The sequence below is a fragment of the Osmia bicornis genome, chromosome 10 (assembly GCF_907164935.1).
Source record: "Osmia bicornis bicornis chromosome 10, iOsmBic2.1, whole genome shotgun sequence".
Taxonomy (NCBI): domain Eukaryota; kingdom Metazoa; phylum Arthropoda; class Insecta; order Hymenoptera; family Megachilidae; genus Osmia; species Osmia bicornis.
The window spans coordinates 7,198,570-7,217,226 of NC_060225.1; the positions used below are offsets into that span (position 1 = coordinate 7,198,570).

The window sequence follows — 18,657 nt, forward strand, 5'->3', positions numbered from 1 at the left end:
GATTTATATTTTTTGCTACTGGAAAGGTGTTGCAATTTACAATAATATACATGAAAGCAAAATTAATGAACGAAATTATTTTTTAAAAAGGGAAAATGAAAAATAGAAGACTACCTATCAATTAAAAATAATTTTCTAAATGAAATTATATATCGTTCATTTGTATCATAGAAGTGTAATAGTTTGATAGAAATCTTGTGTGATCGGTTTTAGAGGATATGTTTTTCAGAAACGTCTTGGAGTAGACGGCTTTAATCAACATTCGTTGTTTAATTAGTGGCTGCCGGTAGATTAATCGCGGCTGATAACAGATCTGCTGTTAATCGCGTGTAATGGGTATCCGATAGGTCGAAAGTTTGGCGTATCAATCTATCTTAACCACATGTTCGATAAACGACTCGGTTGGACTAATGAGTCATCTCCATCTCGATCGTTGGTCCACGACTGTTTTCGTCATTACTACTTTTTATCGCCTTTAAAAAACAAACCTTACATAAAATAATCAACTACATAAACGCCAGAGTATCAATTTGGTTTTATTAATTAAGAATGTAATTATGATAACAAAAAAAATATTTTTCATTTTATTGAAATTCTGAAAAGTCAAAATAATATAAAAAAGATCAGATCAGATTTCATTTAAACCATTAGGCAATTTTATTAGCTTTTTCTGTTGAATTGTAAAACAAACTCTGCTATGTTTTATTTCAAGTTAGAGTATTTTAAATCATCGTAGAATTAAAGTTTTGAGAGTGTTGAATGGGAAGTTTAAATGGTGATTTAAGTTTGTTTTGAAACGTCTCCTTCGACAAAACATCAAAACATCGATTCTCAGCCGGTCGAGCCAGGCAAAATTAATCCTCTTCTCGACTTTCAAACATCGACCCTGATTTGTTGCTCGAAACTTGGTGTATCCACCTTCAGTCTGTGATTGAGCTTTGTGTGTTGTGCACGATGTTCGCGAGGCGTAGACGGAATACAGTGTTACTGCGTTACTGTGAACGAATTGAGCTATCATTAGAGTAAGTAGATTCGTTGTAAAACAATACAAGCGACCCCCAAATTTTATCAACAGTTTTGGATTCGAAGGGAAAAAATACATAGAATTTATCTCTTTTCAATCGATTTCTCCTAATTGTAGACATTTACCCCAATTCCAAGTTATCTAAATATTTTTGAAATTATTTAGTGTCTAGTGTGTACAGTTAATATTTTCCAAATACCATCAATGTAAAATACAACACCATAAATTTTGTCGAATAGTTGACGTGATTCTCTTGTTAAAATGGTGTCAGAAAGTTCCATTTACAATTCTTGAACACCTTAGGAATTCGTTAACCTTGCTAACGGGCAACAGGCGGTTTCGTAGCTTCGTTAACTCGTACGGTTGAATAGGCGTGAAATAATTAAATACGTTGTAAGAGAGAGTATATACGATCGTGTTCGTGGTGAAAGAAAAGAAAGAGCAGGCTAGGTTGCCACTGTTTCTTTACGAAAAGGTATATTCTCTCTGGACGACACCTCCGAAGGATATTTATATAACCCAATTTCCGTCGCTTTCCACGATGGTGAATAGCAACGAGGATCGCGCGACTGTTCTTTCGTATGCCGTTGCACGGAAATATTTGCCCGGGCAAACAGGACCAGATAGTTTCACCATTAACCAGGGCGAACAAATTTTTTTTTTCAGAGCAAGTTTACGGTCCGTTGCAGTGGAAATCTTAAACTGCTGCTCGGCTGTGTCGGTTTGACTGAGCTGGATTTTAGAACTGGAGGATATACATGGTGAAAGTTCTGGTGAGTGATTATTCAACAATTTATTTTTTTATTCTTTCGTTTATTCGATTACAATAGAGCTGTGCGATGATCATAACAAGTGATCTGGTTCTTAGAAAATATTTTCAGTCAGAGTTAAACATTTCTTTGATGCAAGAAATTAAATCTTCCATTTGTAATTTTGCTATTTTCTTATTTTTCAAAAATATAATCAACTGTATATCAATTATTTAGAATTAAAATGATCAGTTTTGAAATGAAATGGCTTAGAAAATAAATAATGATATTTAACACTGGAAAATAATATTTCAAGGGATAGTGTAAAACTTAGCATGAAGTATAAAATTAAATTTAAATTTTCTTTGAATCGTGCACATATTAAATTTGCCTTGAAATGTGCAATAAAACGACAACGATAAGAATGTGCAGTTTACATTGCACTTTTCTATATTCTTTTTCAATCCGTCAAATGGTTGTGAAATTTCAAGTTACTTTATCTTTGCTCGTGTTACTTGAAGGCCAAAGTACATGCACCTGGCTGCTTTACAATTTTTAACATGTCGATCCATGCTCACAAGAAAGCTTCTTGTTTACGAGTAAATTTTACGCGTGCATCTCTGTTATTCCACCCGTTGCACCAGGAAATGCAGCCGCTTGCGGTTGAAACGCGTACCACGGAAACGTTGATACACTTTTGCAAAGTGTTCCTTTGGAACATCCATCTGTTGTGCACCTTGTCTTTCGGTAAACTTCAAAATGCATCGAGTGCGTCGAGAATCTTGCGATGCATTTCCTGGAGGTTCATTTTAATTAGGAAGGAATGAATGATTTATGAAACGTTAAATTTCTAGACATAGTAGATTGCATTATTATTCGATTTCCATGATATTAAAATTATTATTATTTCCCGTTTAACATTTTGATGCAAAGAATTTTAATATTTTGGAATTTTAGAATTTCTTAAATTTTTAATTTTGAAATTTTAGAATTTTAGAAAACATATGTATTTGTGATACAGAGATGCTAGTTATTATTTGAAAAAATTGACAACGATTTATAAGTAGACATTAAGAGCGAATAAATATTGAACGCGACACGGTCCTCTTTTCATCACGTGATATTCGATCCTATGAATATTCATGATCATATCAGTTATGATAAAATTCGTGCAGAATACGAAAATGGAAAATTACCAGTCGTATAAATATAATTAGACGTTGTTGTTAATTATTTAAAGAAATGACAGGACTATTTTAGCGTTATCGACTTCTTTCTCATTTAAATACCGAGCTCTTCTATTTTCAAAATCAAATAATCGAATGCAATATTTTTGAAGATTAAAATCGATCCCAGTCGCTCGAGTAACGAGCTCCTTTATTAATTTAATCAATTCCTACTCGTGATCAATTACAGTCACTAAGGACAATTGAAATTAGAACCACCTTTCAAAATATTATAAGTATCCACCTCTTATCTTAATCGCTTCGATAAATATTAAAATAGATCCTCCAACCATTTTGAACAATGCCTCAACGAAATCGACCATTCCTAACTCTGGATTTCTTTAATAAAGAGAAAGAAAAGCTATGGGTATTAATTTCATTAAGAGCTGAATTAAACTAATATTAGTAATACTAATTAAAAATGATATTAATATAAATTTACTGTAAATTGAGGGCTGTAGATGTTCATTGTTATTATATTAGGCAAAAATAATGGCCATCCATAAATTTCTCATATTCGAGTTTCAAAACGGCGAATCGAACATCCGACAAAGAAACGAGAAACACCATAAACGGCGTTGAAAAATCTAGTACCGTTTCCCCCATGAATCGAGTTATCGTTAGTCTGTGGTAATGGCTATTCGTCAGCTAGCGGGAATTGCTTCTCGAAATGGAGTGGTGGTTGGTTATAACGTACTATATCGGTTAGGCGCTATTTGAAAGTCAAATACTCGCATGGGAAGATGGTACGAGGGTGAAGGGTGAAGAAAGGGTGCGCAAAGGAAGGTTTCACGAAAGGGTGAAAAGGAGGAAGAACCCGTCGCGAGATCTCAAGACATTTCATAGCATCGTGATATCTACTGCTCCTAGAACCGCAGACTTCATCCGATTAACGACTGCTTCTGTAATGCGAGCATCCTACCAAATTGCCTATGGTGGTTGACTTAATTAAATTCGAATCGACCCTACCATAGGACGCCTTTCTTGTGGTTTCAAAGGTATCCATCGCTTTTAAACGTATGTCTGTAAAATTTCATAGAATCCCGTCTATTCTCAGATCAGACTGCTATGAGACATTACGAATTCATTTGACGGCCATATTTGTTCGCACAGAACTATCCCAATTTTCTTAAATAATCTACAATGTATCCTCTTTCTAACAGTCAAAAATTTACCTCAATTCATCGACTAGTTTCTTCGAAATAATTTTTTTAAAAAGTTCCTATTCGCATTTTAGTGCTAAAGTTATGCACTTTCATTCTGAACGATAAACTTTCTATCGTCAGGATTATCCTAGAAACTCGGATTACAATTCGTTGGAGGAAAAAAAACGTGGAACTAATTCCCGGATTCGATTCGCGTTCTAATAGGAGCGGTGGAACAGTCGAAAACAGGCGGCAAAGGAGAGAAGTGTCGTGTAATGGATTCGAAGGGGTTGGGCACTTTGTTTCCAGGTGGACGGCTAATGACGAAGGGTGCTCAGGTGGAAACTCAACCTGTTCTCGACTGTTTTCACTCGAGGGGTGAACGTGATTCGATTTAACGTATTCCGATTGAAAGTTTTTTTCCTAACGGTCAGGCTAGCTTCTCGAACATCCGGTGACAACTCGGCGCGAGTAATTTCCGTTTGATTAAGGAACCTTGGGTGGTGGTTGGGGGGAGGGAGAGAGGGGAAAAAAAGGCCGATCGTGTTGGTACGCTTGGAATCCAATATTCGTGGTAGACGTGGTACGTGTGGCGAAAAAATTCATGAGAACACTACCCTTTTCCACCCTTCTTCTCTGTCTAATTAAATGAAATTCGAACTTAATCTTGACGACCAGCTTCTCGATAACTAACGGCTTGGAAAAGATTTGTTCGAAAGGGATCTGTTAGTTATTCGAGATGATGCACGACTTCCGGTCCCGGGGTGAGAGAGGTCCAAGGGTGGATTGAAAAATGGCTCGCTAATCGAGATTTTAGGAGAAACCTGGTTGCAGCCGATTGGGTTTTAACCGGTTTCATTTTTCATTTGATTCGGGCAATTGAGAATTGTTGCTGGGGTAGTTTTAGAATTGTAGAGACACTTTTGTTAATTTTTTAACATTTATTTATTACAATTAACGGTGGATTAAGTAACTTGATGATTCTGTGAAAAAAGATTTAATTATTTATTTTTTTATTAATTAAAGAAATATAATTACAATTTCAAATTTATACATACAGTAAAACCTGGATAAATGCAACGAAAGAATGCTTGGATAAGTGCAACATCGCTATCCCCTCCACTTGGGGGGACCCCCCTAAGCCGAACCGAGCCGCTCGGCGAGGAAACCGTGTAATATGATCCGACCGTAATATCGATGTGACTAATACTAATTGAACGATAAAACTTTTTTATTTTTAACTTTTTCTTAATTAAACTTCTACTAACGCATTTGTGAGATTTTTCTGATTAAAATGACACCAAACACGATATAGTTTGAATTATATTTATAAACAATAGTAATCGAATAAACAACATAGAATTGACACCACGACTGAATATAAGTGATGTTGGCTGAATACAAAAGATGTGTACGGACACAGAATCGGCATGTCGGCTGAATACAAAACATGTGTACGGACACAGAGTCGGCATGTCGGCTAAATAGAAAACATGTGTACAGACGCAGAATCGACACCTCGCTTGGATAAATGCAACATTAAATACCCAGAATCGACACCTCGCTTGGATAAATGCAACATTAAATGCCCAGAATCGACACCTTGCTTGGATAAATGCAACATTAAATGCCCAGAATCGCCACCGTGCTTGGATAAATGAAACCTTTGAAACCAGAGCCAACACCGCGACTGGTTTTGATGTCGATCTCTGTTGCTTTTTGCCAACTTTTAACATCAATTTTAGCAAGTAATTATAATTGAAACTATATCGTGTTTGGTACCATTGTAATCAGAAAAATTTCACCGATGCGTTAGTAAAAGTTTCAATAAAAAAAAGTCAAAAATAAAAAAGTTTTATACTTCAATTAGTATTAGTCACACCGATACGTTTCGGCTCTTTCCTTTGATCATCGGACCTCTCTCTTTCCACCACTGTCTGTCTCTTTCTACGTTCACGCTTGGCTGGTCGTCGCGTGTAATCCGAGATTCGACACCTCGCTTGGATAAATGCAACCACTGGGTCCCAATGTTGGTTGCATTTATCCAGGTTTTACTGTACTTTAATTTAGAATATTAATTTACATAGAAGTATATATTCTTTGGATAGAATTATTATTTTGAATGATTTTATTATAGTGATACTGCACTTGTGAATCTTCCAAAAGCATATTATTCAAAATTTCTATTATAATTTCTCTTTTTGGAACGTTTCAATTTCAGGATGATGAAAAAGTCGCATAATTTTCTTGATTATACCAGCAATGATGCTCGCGTATAAGAGCTCGTCAACGATGAATAATGATAATCACTAGTTATCGGCGGATTTCATAGATAAATTGGCTCTGATGGACAGCTGTTGCCTGGTAATTGTATTTCGCTACAGCTTGCAGCCATTCCAGCGGTGAGAATTTCTCGCATCCATGCATACACATACGTGTAATATGCTAGAAATTTTCAAGCTACCGGTATTGAGAAAGTATTTTCCAATGACTATAGTTATTCTATACAATGGTTACACATTTTAAAATACTAGAGATACTATGAAGATTTTCAAGAAACAGTTTCAGTCAAAAAGACTTGCGAATGCCATCGTTTTTGAGAAATTCTTTCCTGCTGATCTTATTAATATTAATTCAACATCTCGTTCCCTTTTGACCCTTATTCGCAGTAAAAGGGTTAGCCATCTGTTAAAATGACATTATAGTTCTTCGAGTAGCCGGTATTAAAATAACATGAACACATGTACTAGGGAAGAAAGGGGGTTGGTAATTTAACGATTTTCATGGGGGAAACGTTCTTAATTATGCAACGGTACACCGGAGTCGCGTGTTTTTATGTCCGTGGCAACGCGTGCTCGCAAAAATTCTCCGTAATTAAAAGTGCACAAACAGATCCCCGCCAGCAGGAGATTTCTAACGAGATTATTATGGTGGATTCTGCTTGCACACGGGGCTGGCTGCATGGAATTGTTCGGCTCGAGTTGCTCGCGAAACGAAGAAGTTTTTTTCTTTAGAGCTTTTTGGAGCGCGATAGAATTGCAGTTGCTGTTGGCTCATTGTCTTCAGGAAAGAATCAACCCTCCCTTGTTTTCCTTTTTCTCCTTTTACACGATGAATTCTGTAAATTTTGACTGGGAAATAAACGTGAGGTATTAAGAACAATCGTAAGGGTTGAATTTTATAAAAGGGCTCTTGAGTATACTTGAAATTAAAAAAAAAAAAAAAAAAATTATGTTATTTAGGTAAAGTACCCATGGGCCATATTGACAAAACAATATTTATTTAAAATCTAAAGCAATCTGAGGTAAACCTAACCACCCTTGAGAATTCTAGGGTTAATTTTCAAATTGACTGTGAAATATTTTTCCAAAATAAAATTTATTCCCTCTGGTGTTTTAGAATTAATTTCTCAAATTACCCATGCAACATTTTACCAAAATAACACTCACCAGATTTTAATGTCGCGAGTTTGAATTCCACCCTATCACAGACATTATTTGAGCATTTGTCTTGGTGCCAAGATAGAAAGGGGATGAAAGGAACAGATCGCGGCATGATGGCGAAGATATTGAGTTAACGCCGTGGTAAAACCATCCTTCCTGATGCACCAATCCTTTCTCGAAAGAGGGGCGTAGAAGGAAGGAAGATCGTTGTTGGAAGGGTGAAAAGGAGAGGGATGAAAGGAGAAGCAATGTGGTATTAATTACATTTAAGCTCGTCTCTGAGGTCGTGGTTCATTCAAAATTCTCCTCGCCATTTGCATATTTCTTTATGCAGACTTAAAACTGTCCTCTTATATGTCTTATACAGGGGTCGCAGGACAATTTAATGCATTTTCTTCTACGTTTATGAAAACAAATACATCTGAAGTACAGGGGGTGAATTAACTCGTTTCAGTTCTTGCTTGAGAGCACTATATACAACATCCTTTTTATTATACAAAGTAGATGAAATAAAATTTGCATTTGTTGATTATAAATTGTGAGCTTCAGTATAGAGATAGTAAATTAATGTAAATAAAAAATTTCAAATTTATTTTTTCTTCAATTTTCGTTGCGTATTTTTCAAAAAATGCAAATTTATGTCTTCGAAAATTTTTAATGAATTTGATATATAAATTATTCTTATGTTTTTTCATTTTTTTTTCAAATGATTGAATGTTACATTAGAATCGAGGATGCAGCAAAATTAATTCCTAATTTATCCTAAGTTATCCTTGATTATTCATCCACTGAATAATGCACCCGTGAAACTGTGTTCGTTCAACGAAAAGTTTTTTCGTCGAATCCGCGTTTCGTACGAAATTTCAAGGGAAATCAGAAGGAGCTGCCGAATCAAAATATTCCCGAAGTTCAAATTTATTCATCGCTCGGCCAGTTTGAAATTTACATTCCATGGTTTGTTTCTTGAACGCAGCTCTCATCCGACTCGTTATTATCGTTTAAAAGCATATTACAGAATCGTCTTCTCGAATCTGAATTTAACCGGATACCAAGGGGAGATGTTGGTGATCGTTTTACAATGCGATGTGATTGCGATCTTGCCCTCGTCGAATCTCATCTCATCCATTTTATCGTGCTTCTATAAGTTCGATTTTCACTCCGAATTCTCTTTGTTTTTCTCTTATCCTTAACAAGAAAACGTACAAAGAACACTAATTGAATTCGTTTGTGCATAATGAAAATTAATTTTAGAATAGTAATGCATAATTTTCTTGTGCATAAACAGTGATCCAATGTTGGTTGTGACGATAATTAATTAATTAATCCTAGACAATGTTTTCTCAGATGAAAATGAAAGCAACATAATTTTCTTTTATATACAGCATTATGGTGTTTGCGATGTTAATTAATTAATTACTGTTAGACAGGGTTTTGTATTTACTTGATTTTCTACTCAAACATTGATCTTAATTAATTTTACATTTTTTCAAGATCTCAACAATTATATAGTATCATATATTTTATTGTTATTTCTTTTGAAAGGTACCAGGATTAATTTTTGTTATCAATGATAAATATGAACGATGAAATTTTGAATGAGTTTCAAAGGCAAACGTTTTTAGGAATTCCAATTCATTCGGTGGCGTTGCGGAACAAAAAGTGTTAAAAACACAATCGCAGCCGCAATAGGCAATCGAAAGATCCACCGATTCGCCGGCTAATGAATCAATCTCGAATGGACGGCATTCGATCGAATCCCCCCGTGATTTTCAATTCCCCATTACTTATCCCCGGAACAATTACCAGGCTCGCCTGTTTTACGCTCGTCTGTATTCCATTCGCGTTTCGGCTCTCGTGCTTTAATTTTTTTTTTTTTTTTTTTTCCCCCCGAAAGCAATGCAGCAACGGCCGTGTCGTGTCTCCGACTGAATTATTAAAACTACTCCGTAGGATTTTCAAGTAGTTCGACAACGGCGAGAAGCTGGAATGATTGCAATCACGTCGCCTCGTAAAGTGATCGCGAACGGACTTCCTCGAACCCGGCTGAATTCTCGATTCGTCCTTTAACTCGATTATCGAATTACGAAGGTGTATGCCCGCGTTGCCGAAAAAAAGATTGGACAGTCAAAGAAAGAAGCCTCGTAGCTCGTGTAAAATTTACAAGTTTCTCTTGTACCCTTCTTGTACCTTCGTCTATGTGAATTACATCTTGTCACGGTCTTATAGTGAATAAAACAAACACGGATGATATTTCAGTCGTCTATAATTGAACAGCCGCCGGCTAGGCAGCCAATTGGCGGAGAAAAACTGTTGTCGGAGATCGAGGCCAACGGATTTGGAAATGAATACTGCAACGCGAGGGTTGAACCAGCAATCTGGTCGAGATATGCTGGGTTTGCGGCCGGATTTTATTTAGTTAGATATTTCATTTTCTCGCGCTTTCCACCTTTCCTAGCTTATAATGTCGGGACGCATCTCGTGGACATGGATTATTGTGGATTATGTTTTAAGGGGGTGGATCTTGAGACATTTGTAAATAAAGAAAATTTAAAAATTACTTCACGAAAACTTTAACTTCTTTTTCTGGAGGATATAAAAATAATTCTCAATGTTACATTTCAATTTTTATAAAGAATATCTTCCCCAAAATTTAAACGTGTAGTTACGGTGATTTCGTGGCAACCTCATCAAAAAACATAGTTTCAAGAAACGCGTAAAAGAAGTTGTAAGGTAACATCAAAAATCACTTCATCCAACATTTATATTTTACTACGTAAACTACGCGATATAAAAAGCTTGAATCACGCTTCAGAAAAAAATTCAACCATCAAAGTATCAAATAAGATAATTTCTTCCTTTTCGTATAAACGCTAATCGCAGAGAATTCCGATCAGGATCGCAGATAAAATGTCCATCAAAATTTGAAATTCCATTTCAACTTGTAATGAGCTTCCACTTTTTGACTCGGTAAACTTTCGAATTTTTTCGAACGTAGCTTTTGTCCTTTGCTCCGAGCAGGAACAAAGTTTCAATTCCCGGGAGTGCGTCATGTAACCACGGTTTTCGTGTCTGCGAACCGTGAAAGCACGAGGAAAAATTCGCTTGACGTTATTTATTCAATTACAAGGAAGACTTGTTTTATCACTTCCTCTGGTACAATTGTATTAATTTCTGGAAGAGTTGTTTCCAGACTCAGACAACTTTGTCGACTAGGGTTGCAATTGTGAAAATCAAGCTTTTCATTGTTTCGTGGAGTAGCTTTCGACAGAATTTTCATCGGTGTAAGAGAAATTCTAATGTAACGCCGATTTATCGTCGACCGGTTACGAGTGGATGAAAAAGTTTTATTGCGATCACGTCAGCTCGTAAAACGATAGATTGGCATTACTCGGCTAATCCGCTAATTCCGAAGATTTGCTCGCGGCGATGGCTCGTGAATTTCAAGATATCGACGAATCTCTTCCTTTTTTTTGCACGAATTAAATTCACGAATCACTGTCCGGAATTTCTTTTTTTTTCTCCTTCACTCTTTTTATACAGCATTAACGTGTCGAGGAGGAGTAGAAACGGTCGAACGACCTGATTCGACGCTTTAAGATGATTAACTTTTCGTACACGTACAGAGAAACGCGTCTCCCCTTTCTTACAGATCGTTCTACGAATATAAATTGGATTTTAATAATTTTCTCGTTCGCGAAGCAGACGCGCGAGCTGATACCTCGCTGCTTTATGAACGAATAGCTTCCATTAATTTGAAAGTAGTAATTAATTAGTTGATAAAGAAAGTTTGCCAACGATGAAATTTCGTTTTAATCACTGTTATTTCGTTATTTTCACGGAACGAGTCGATTTAAAACTGAAAGTTTCTTTTTTCCTTCCAACTTTCTGTGCTTATTCAAATTCAGCGATACTTTTATGAAGAAGTAATTTGTCAATTAAAATTCCATGCAATCATTCTAAACACCTGTAGATCCTTAGAATATCATATATTTTATTATAAATAGTGTGATAAATGAAATGGAGTCGTTAAGTAGTCATACAATTGAAATGGATGGCATTGAGCAAAGGTGCAAGTAGTATAAGTCAATAAATAGTCAGACAAGTGGATTTTTTCGAACACACTGGTGGTTGGCGAACTAGAATAGGATAGATAGATGGGCATGGGAATAAAAATAGGTTGTTTGGTTATAATTAGACAAAAGAATAATAATGTAGCCATAAATAGTTATGCAAGTGGAATAGGTATCAATAATAAATAGACAAGTGGCCAGACAAGTAGAATCGGAGTAATCAAGCTCATAGAATTTTTATCATAGGTGATCAAACAGATTTAATAAGAATCTTTATTATGTATTATAATTAGACAAGTAGATTGGGACCATAAGTAGTCAGACGAATGTTATCATTCTAGCAGGTGCTCAGGCAAGTAGTATACGCATCGTAGATACTCAAATCTTCAAAATAGCGGTAGTATCTTTATATTGTTTGACACAGAGAGTTGTTAAAAGAGATTAAAGTCTCCTCGCACGTTAATTGCTGAAAAGTTTTCCACGAAAAGGCGACAAGCCGGTTGAAAAAGCTGGTAAACTTTTCCACGCCGGTGCTGACAGCGTTTCATCATGAGCTTTCTTAATTTAAACCGTAAAGTTTACGAGGCTACTGCTGCCGACCAACTTCCGGCTGGAAAATTGAACATGCATCCGATGCAATTAACTTGCAGCGGTTAAGAATAACCAACGTTTTCAGAAACGGAATTGCATTCTAAAGGTTACTGCCCAGGGGAAAGTTTGCCAACGAACTTTCGGCTAATTTCAAGGTTATTCCAGGGAAATTGGATTTATTGTCAGAGAAAGTTTTTCGACTAATGACATTTTAAAACTGGCAATAAACGCATTCCTTCGGGGATTCCCTTTACTTCTACTGATAACCCTTTTTGTGGCTCATTTGTTGATCTTGGGGAGATTACTTACACTTCTGTAATTCTGATTTTATATCAATTTTCGTTTATTTAATATTGGTAATTTAAAAAGAAAAAGAAATTTTATAATAATTTACCTTCAAAATCTTTTCTATTATTCATACAACATTTTGTTATTTTTATTAGCAATAATTTCAAGCACCACCCATATATGAGTGACATGGTAATTAGTGTTAATTACAATTATCACACTAAAGCTTGGTGTCTCTATTTAACCCACTTTAGATAATTAAACGAGTACAAACGAAACCGCATGAAATAAATTTTATTATATATTTTCTACCATCAGTTCTATGATTGACTAAACATTTCAATTAAAAATTCCGCAAGATTAAAAGTATATTAACGAATTGTCTGTTAAGATTCCGTAATTACAGAAGCTACAGTATCTAATGAAATTACCGCGAGATTATTTGAATTAATCGATTTAACAAACGAATGGAACAATTCGGCATACAATTTACCCTTCGAAGCTGAATCGAGCAAACGGCAGTCGAGAAGCGAGCGAGCGACCGGGTCCCCGCTGTGCTTCTCTAATAAAATTACCTCCTCTTAATCGCAGTTCATCCAGGACCAAGAGCGGAAGGGCTCGAAGACCCTTCGATGTTCTCCACCTTTGAATAACTTAAAGGGATGGTTCTCATCCCCATAGTTCTCGTATTCACCGGCTTCTATACCCCGCGAACATCCCCCAACCACCAGAACCATCACCACCTTCCACGTTTTCCTTCTTGCCGCAGTTCACTTCCACTGTAAACATTTGCACAACTTTCACCTCCGCTTCCGCCGTTGCTCGAGCACGTTTATAGTTCACCTGTGAAACAGCCTACGTAATTGTTTACCCAACACTTACGAAGAATTTACATTGCCACTCCTGGCCGACCCGTTGAACACGTCCTACGCGTGATCCTGGATCCATTAATTTCGCGGGATTAATGATAATCGCTGGGTCGAATGACAGCGTGCGAGGCCCGATACGTGCGCATTCTGTGATTTACATTTCCTTGATCTCTCTGCACCACGCAACGCGTTAATGTTTAAATGATATTCGATGCTTTCGATAGAGCACGCGCGCACATTCGATGGTTTTATCATTTTCGATTAATGAATCTCGTTAGCACCTTATGGAGAGAGGGTGTCATTGATGATTGGTGTTTCTAATTTTTAGAATTTTTGATAAAAATTTCTTAATTTATGGAACCTAAATCCTTGCGCTATTTTAATATCGTGGAATTTTCGATGGCATTAGCTTCCCTTCGAATGGGTTCAAATTTTATTGAATTATTGTATTTCTCTATTTATTAATTTCTCTGATGCTTTATTTGTGAACGAGGGATAAAAAGAAGTGTCGACCAGGAAGAGTGTATACAGGATTTTGATAGGATATAACCGATCAGACGTTAGCAAACAATGGATCGATTCGAACAACAACTCGTCAATGAAAATATCATCGTGTCTCTCGGTTAGATAATTCACTTTTACCGAGAACAATGCACACTGCACGGTGTACCAGTTGCAGACGACAAAAACATACGCGAAATCGTCTCGCACAATGCGTATGGTAATTCACTTATTGTTTCAACGGGCGAGACGCTAATGAATCATACAAGTGTAATTCGAGTGATTCAATTCTGTCGAGTTACTGCGATTCATACGGTGACTGCTTTGTCTTTCTCTCTCTCTCATCTCTCACCTTTTCTCTTTGTATTCCTCTTTTCTGACTGGATTCTTCTTGTTGCATTATTTTTGTGAATTACAGGTGGAAAGAAAGATTTATAGGAAAGACGAGGCACTGTTACAGTAGACTATCTACTGTAAATTTTACTTTAAAATAAAAGAAAATAGAAGATCATGGGCTGTTTGCATTTTAGCTACATTAGTAGCTAAAAATTTAGTATTCCTTCGATTCTTTTCATTCAATAATGTCTCTTCATTTGCAAAAGTACAAAAATTTCACTATTTAATTTTTTTTAATTAAAAATTCCTTAGTTCATTAGCCTCTAATTCTAAAAACCTCTTGAAACTGACTCTTTTAAATAAAAATTCCTCCTTAAATTTTCTGTTATCATTTTGTACCTGTATTGAATATCTATGAAAATTTCTCTTTGCAAACACCACAACCCCAGTTTCCTCCACATGCACTGAAATAATTATTTTCGACAAAACTTTCTCAGTTTGCAAAAATACAAAAGTTTCTAAATATAAACATCAATTTATTACTTTTTTAATCTTTCTTCTCTCTTTTGGTTCGTAGCGTTTTCACCAAAACTCGATGCATTCGTTCGTTTTATTTTCAGGAATTTACTCGTACCAGTCATTTCGACGTTTGCAATTTTATTCACGCTCACGACTGCGTATTGTTGTTACAGAGAATTTTTTTTGTTGTAACAAGGAAACTTTACGAGACTACCCCATCTTCACCCTTGTCCCTCCGTTGTTACCTTACTCCGGATTTATTTTCCTGTGTTATTCTTAAATTAGGCCGTTTCTAGAACAAATCTGGAGTAACTGGGGCGTCGCGAGGCCGAACGACAATTTTATTCGTGCTCGGTCAGTCCGTGAGAAGGGGTACTTTTTTGTATACATAACGTAAACTTTCAACTCGTTACGTATCGCGGTCGGTTTTTAATTAAATTAAAAGTTAATTGGATTTCGCTGGCCGGACAGATTTTATTTCGCTAATGCATGGACAACTTGCAACCAACAGTGAAAATTAATGAAACTCTGTGTACTTCTATGATACAGTAGAGTTCTTAAGATTATTTTCTTTCTTTATCAGAGAATTAATATTTAATCTTGATCTTGAAATTTTGATCTTTTCATATAATATTAAAATAGACAGAAATTGCGTTAGGCAAAATGAAGACATTTCAATTTTTTCAATAAGAAATTATTATAGTTGAAATGCTGTAAATTCAGGGTACTGTTTATGATAAATGTTGTCTAGGATAGTTGCAACCTTAAATGGAATTGAATTGTTTATTAGAAAAGAAAGAAAGCTCGCAATGCAATCTTGTACCTTCTCCTGTGCGCAATATCATACATTATAACTGAATTGTTAGATGGAATGAGGTAAATGTTGAAGAAGACGATGTACAATTACTAGAGAAATACTTGGAGATTGGGTAGATTCAATTTAATGTTTCTATCGCGTTGCAGAATAAGATTGCGTGGAGCATGAACGATAGAAAGAAATTAGACGAGCGTGGAGAGCAGAAAGTGGCTTGAAATTAAATTCAAGCGAGATTTTCGTGAAAGGATATTGCTGTTAGTCCGAGTAACAACAGTTTTCTGCCTTTGTTCTCGACAGGATTCCTTTCGAATTGCTTGAAAAATCAATATCGGATAAAAGGAATCGAGGAATCTTTTCAACAGATAGAAATAAACAACTGATTTATTTCATCGATTCTATCAATAGAAATAAGACATGGCAAATATCAAATAAAGAATAAAAAGAAAGTAATTGATATTACTCTTTACTGTTATTGGATTTTAAATGATATTATAATATTAATTTATTTGAGACATTAAGATTAATTAGTTTCACATTAAGTAATTCCAATTTTTAGTTAGCTTTCAATTTTTTTTTTTAAATTATCCCTCATTTTCATAATAAGGAATAAAGCAATTATAATACAAATTGAATTGAAGTTCTCTTAAAAGACATTGTCTATCGAAAATTCAACGAATGTATGCATAATGGAGGTGTAGATTCAGTTTCGAATTCTCAAAAGGTATCCAGGGGTGAATTGACGATATTTCTGTTCCCAGGCATTGTCGGCCGCAATCCGGCAGTGACTTCGAAATCGCGTATCGTACAATTGCTACCAAATTCCGTGTTTAAGAGGGCCGAGCTATATAGATTCGTAACGAGCGTATTCAAAGCGACGCTGGATTACCGTTTTACTCGGGAGAAGGCAATTGTAGTAGCTCATTATGCTTAGATACAATCGGTCGAGAAAGGTTCACCATCGGACGCATGAAATTTCGAATATTAACCCTTTGTGCACCATTTACTTCGTTAATGCATCGTTAACCTCACCAGCTAGGATCACCTTTTATTCTTAGACTGAACACCTTTTTTTCCTATATCGGTTCTTCGATTGTGAACGAAGGCGAATGAACCGTAATTTGATAAACGAACTATTTCTTGGTACAAGTATTTTATTCATCCAACATTTTTCATATCAAGCCGAAGCCATTGATAATCTCATTAGATAATACTTTTATTAAAAAAGAAAAATCTGATTCATTATTTCTATTATCTATAATTTCAATATTTCTAATTAGTTAATGAAAGAATTAATTTCATAATTGATTTTTGTCTTCCCTCGTCTGGAAGGCTAAAATTAAGTTTTCTTCAGTATTGGAAATCAGAATCAGAATTTTTATTTTTTTTTTTTATTTTACTCCAATGTCTATCGTCGTTTTGTTACCGTCCACGTGCTTCTGTATTTCTAAGAGAAAAGAAGGGAACCGTTCGTGAGCAGGAATCCTGATAGCTAACCATGGTTGTTCCAACGAATTTGTATGCTTGCACCAAGCTAACTTGCTTGTTTCGTCTTCGTTAATAATCACGTGCTTCTTTGGCCTAATAATTGCAACCAGGGACACGAGCTGCATCCTGGCCGGATCCCCGAACGCGACCCTAATTTCTCTCAATCGAATAATTAACCGCATGCCTGACCAGCATTTCGGCTTTGTTAACGTTTTCGGCAACGAATGGTCAGCGAACTATTTTCTATTCTTCCCTTTTCACGTAATTTCTTTTTTAAATTTTATACATCTGTAAATTTTTATTTTGTATATTGTTTTTTCAATTAGTTCGACGTGACACATTTGTTTTATAAAAATTTAATAGCCTTAGATTGACTAACTTATAAAGGGCGTCAATTTTCAATTAATTTTCAATATTGACTTTGTTTACAATTTTCTTTGATTCTGATACCTCACAGAGCAGTTCACAGAATAGAATATTGTTTAAATATGGCATAGAGGATCAAAGGATTATATTGTTGAATTTTGATAAATTTTGAAACATAGAGGGTCTGACAAAATTTCATGACATAAACGTTTTGCAAAATAGCACGATGATCCTTATTTACGATATTTGGGAGTTAACCATTTTAAATTAAAATAGTTGATATAAGGTGCATATAAATAGTAATTTTCTTGAATGTTTAAACTTTAATTTGACATATTGTAAGTACTATTTTGCAATACTTTTATGTTATGAAATCATATCTGATTTGTTTTATCCCAAAATTCACAGAGTCATAGTAATCACAGAAACATTCTAGACAGATTTCAAAGGTAAATAAGTAAAATGTGCGTTTGTCAGAGGTAGAACTGAACGGTTTGAAGTTGTCAGAGGGGAAATTAACGAGATTCCAAAAGTTTGAGCAATAGTCGACGTAACGATACCTGAAATTATACAGCACCACCAACGGCAGTCCACTCTTTGTTTTACTTCCTACATAAATTATGGATAATCTTCTTAGTTTCATGCCTCCCTCGAGGAACTTCCACTTCCGATGATCGCGGCAAAGATTAAGTTTGAATTCGAGAAACCGCGCGCCCCTCAGCGCCGTCTTCTCGTTACATCTAGATCTTTAACTTCTTTCCTTTTTCGTTATTCCGTGCTCATTTTCATGCTATTTTCGAAACGGATACTCACCTTAATCTCCTCGTTTCATATTCAGTGCCGAATATCGTTATAAAATTGAAGAACTTTCGTCTGGTTAGCGTACAGGCGAAACGTAAAATCATTTCTCAGTTTTAACTGAAATTTTAACAATAACAATGACTGACCGGATACGAGTTGTCGCGTCTTCGTAAATTCTATCTCTCTGTGTGTATTCTGTTCGTACATGCAACAGACCGCGAAGTTATCTAAATTACACACGATGAACATTGGACGAATAGCTTTTATTATCATTGTTTGTATGTTTGTATTCACTGTTTGGAGAGCATTGTAGATAAATTGATGATAATGTAAACGTGGAATAATTGTTAAAGTCAATTTGTACCTGTTCAAATTAAAAAGATCTGTAAATATAAAGCAGACACGTATGAATCGCCCATTTGTAAAA

The 18,657-nt window shown here is 35.6% G+C and overlaps 1 protein-coding gene across 3 annotated transcripts in view; it reads left to right on the forward strand.

The window, feature by feature from the left end:
- The window catches only part of LOC114871237, a 290,378-nt gene that overhangs the window by 173,098 nt on the left and 98,623 nt on the right, over positions 1–18,657 (forward strand). For all 3 annotated transcript variants that reach the window (XM_029176905.2, XM_029176904.2, XM_046287444.1), the window contains one exon: positions 1,691–1,797. In XM_029176905.2, the coding sequence (XP_029032738.1) occupies positions 1,783–1,797 (15 nt within the window). In that variant the 5' untranslated portion in view covers positions 1,691–1,782. The remainder of the gene's footprint in view (positions 1–1,690; positions 1,798–18,657) is intronic.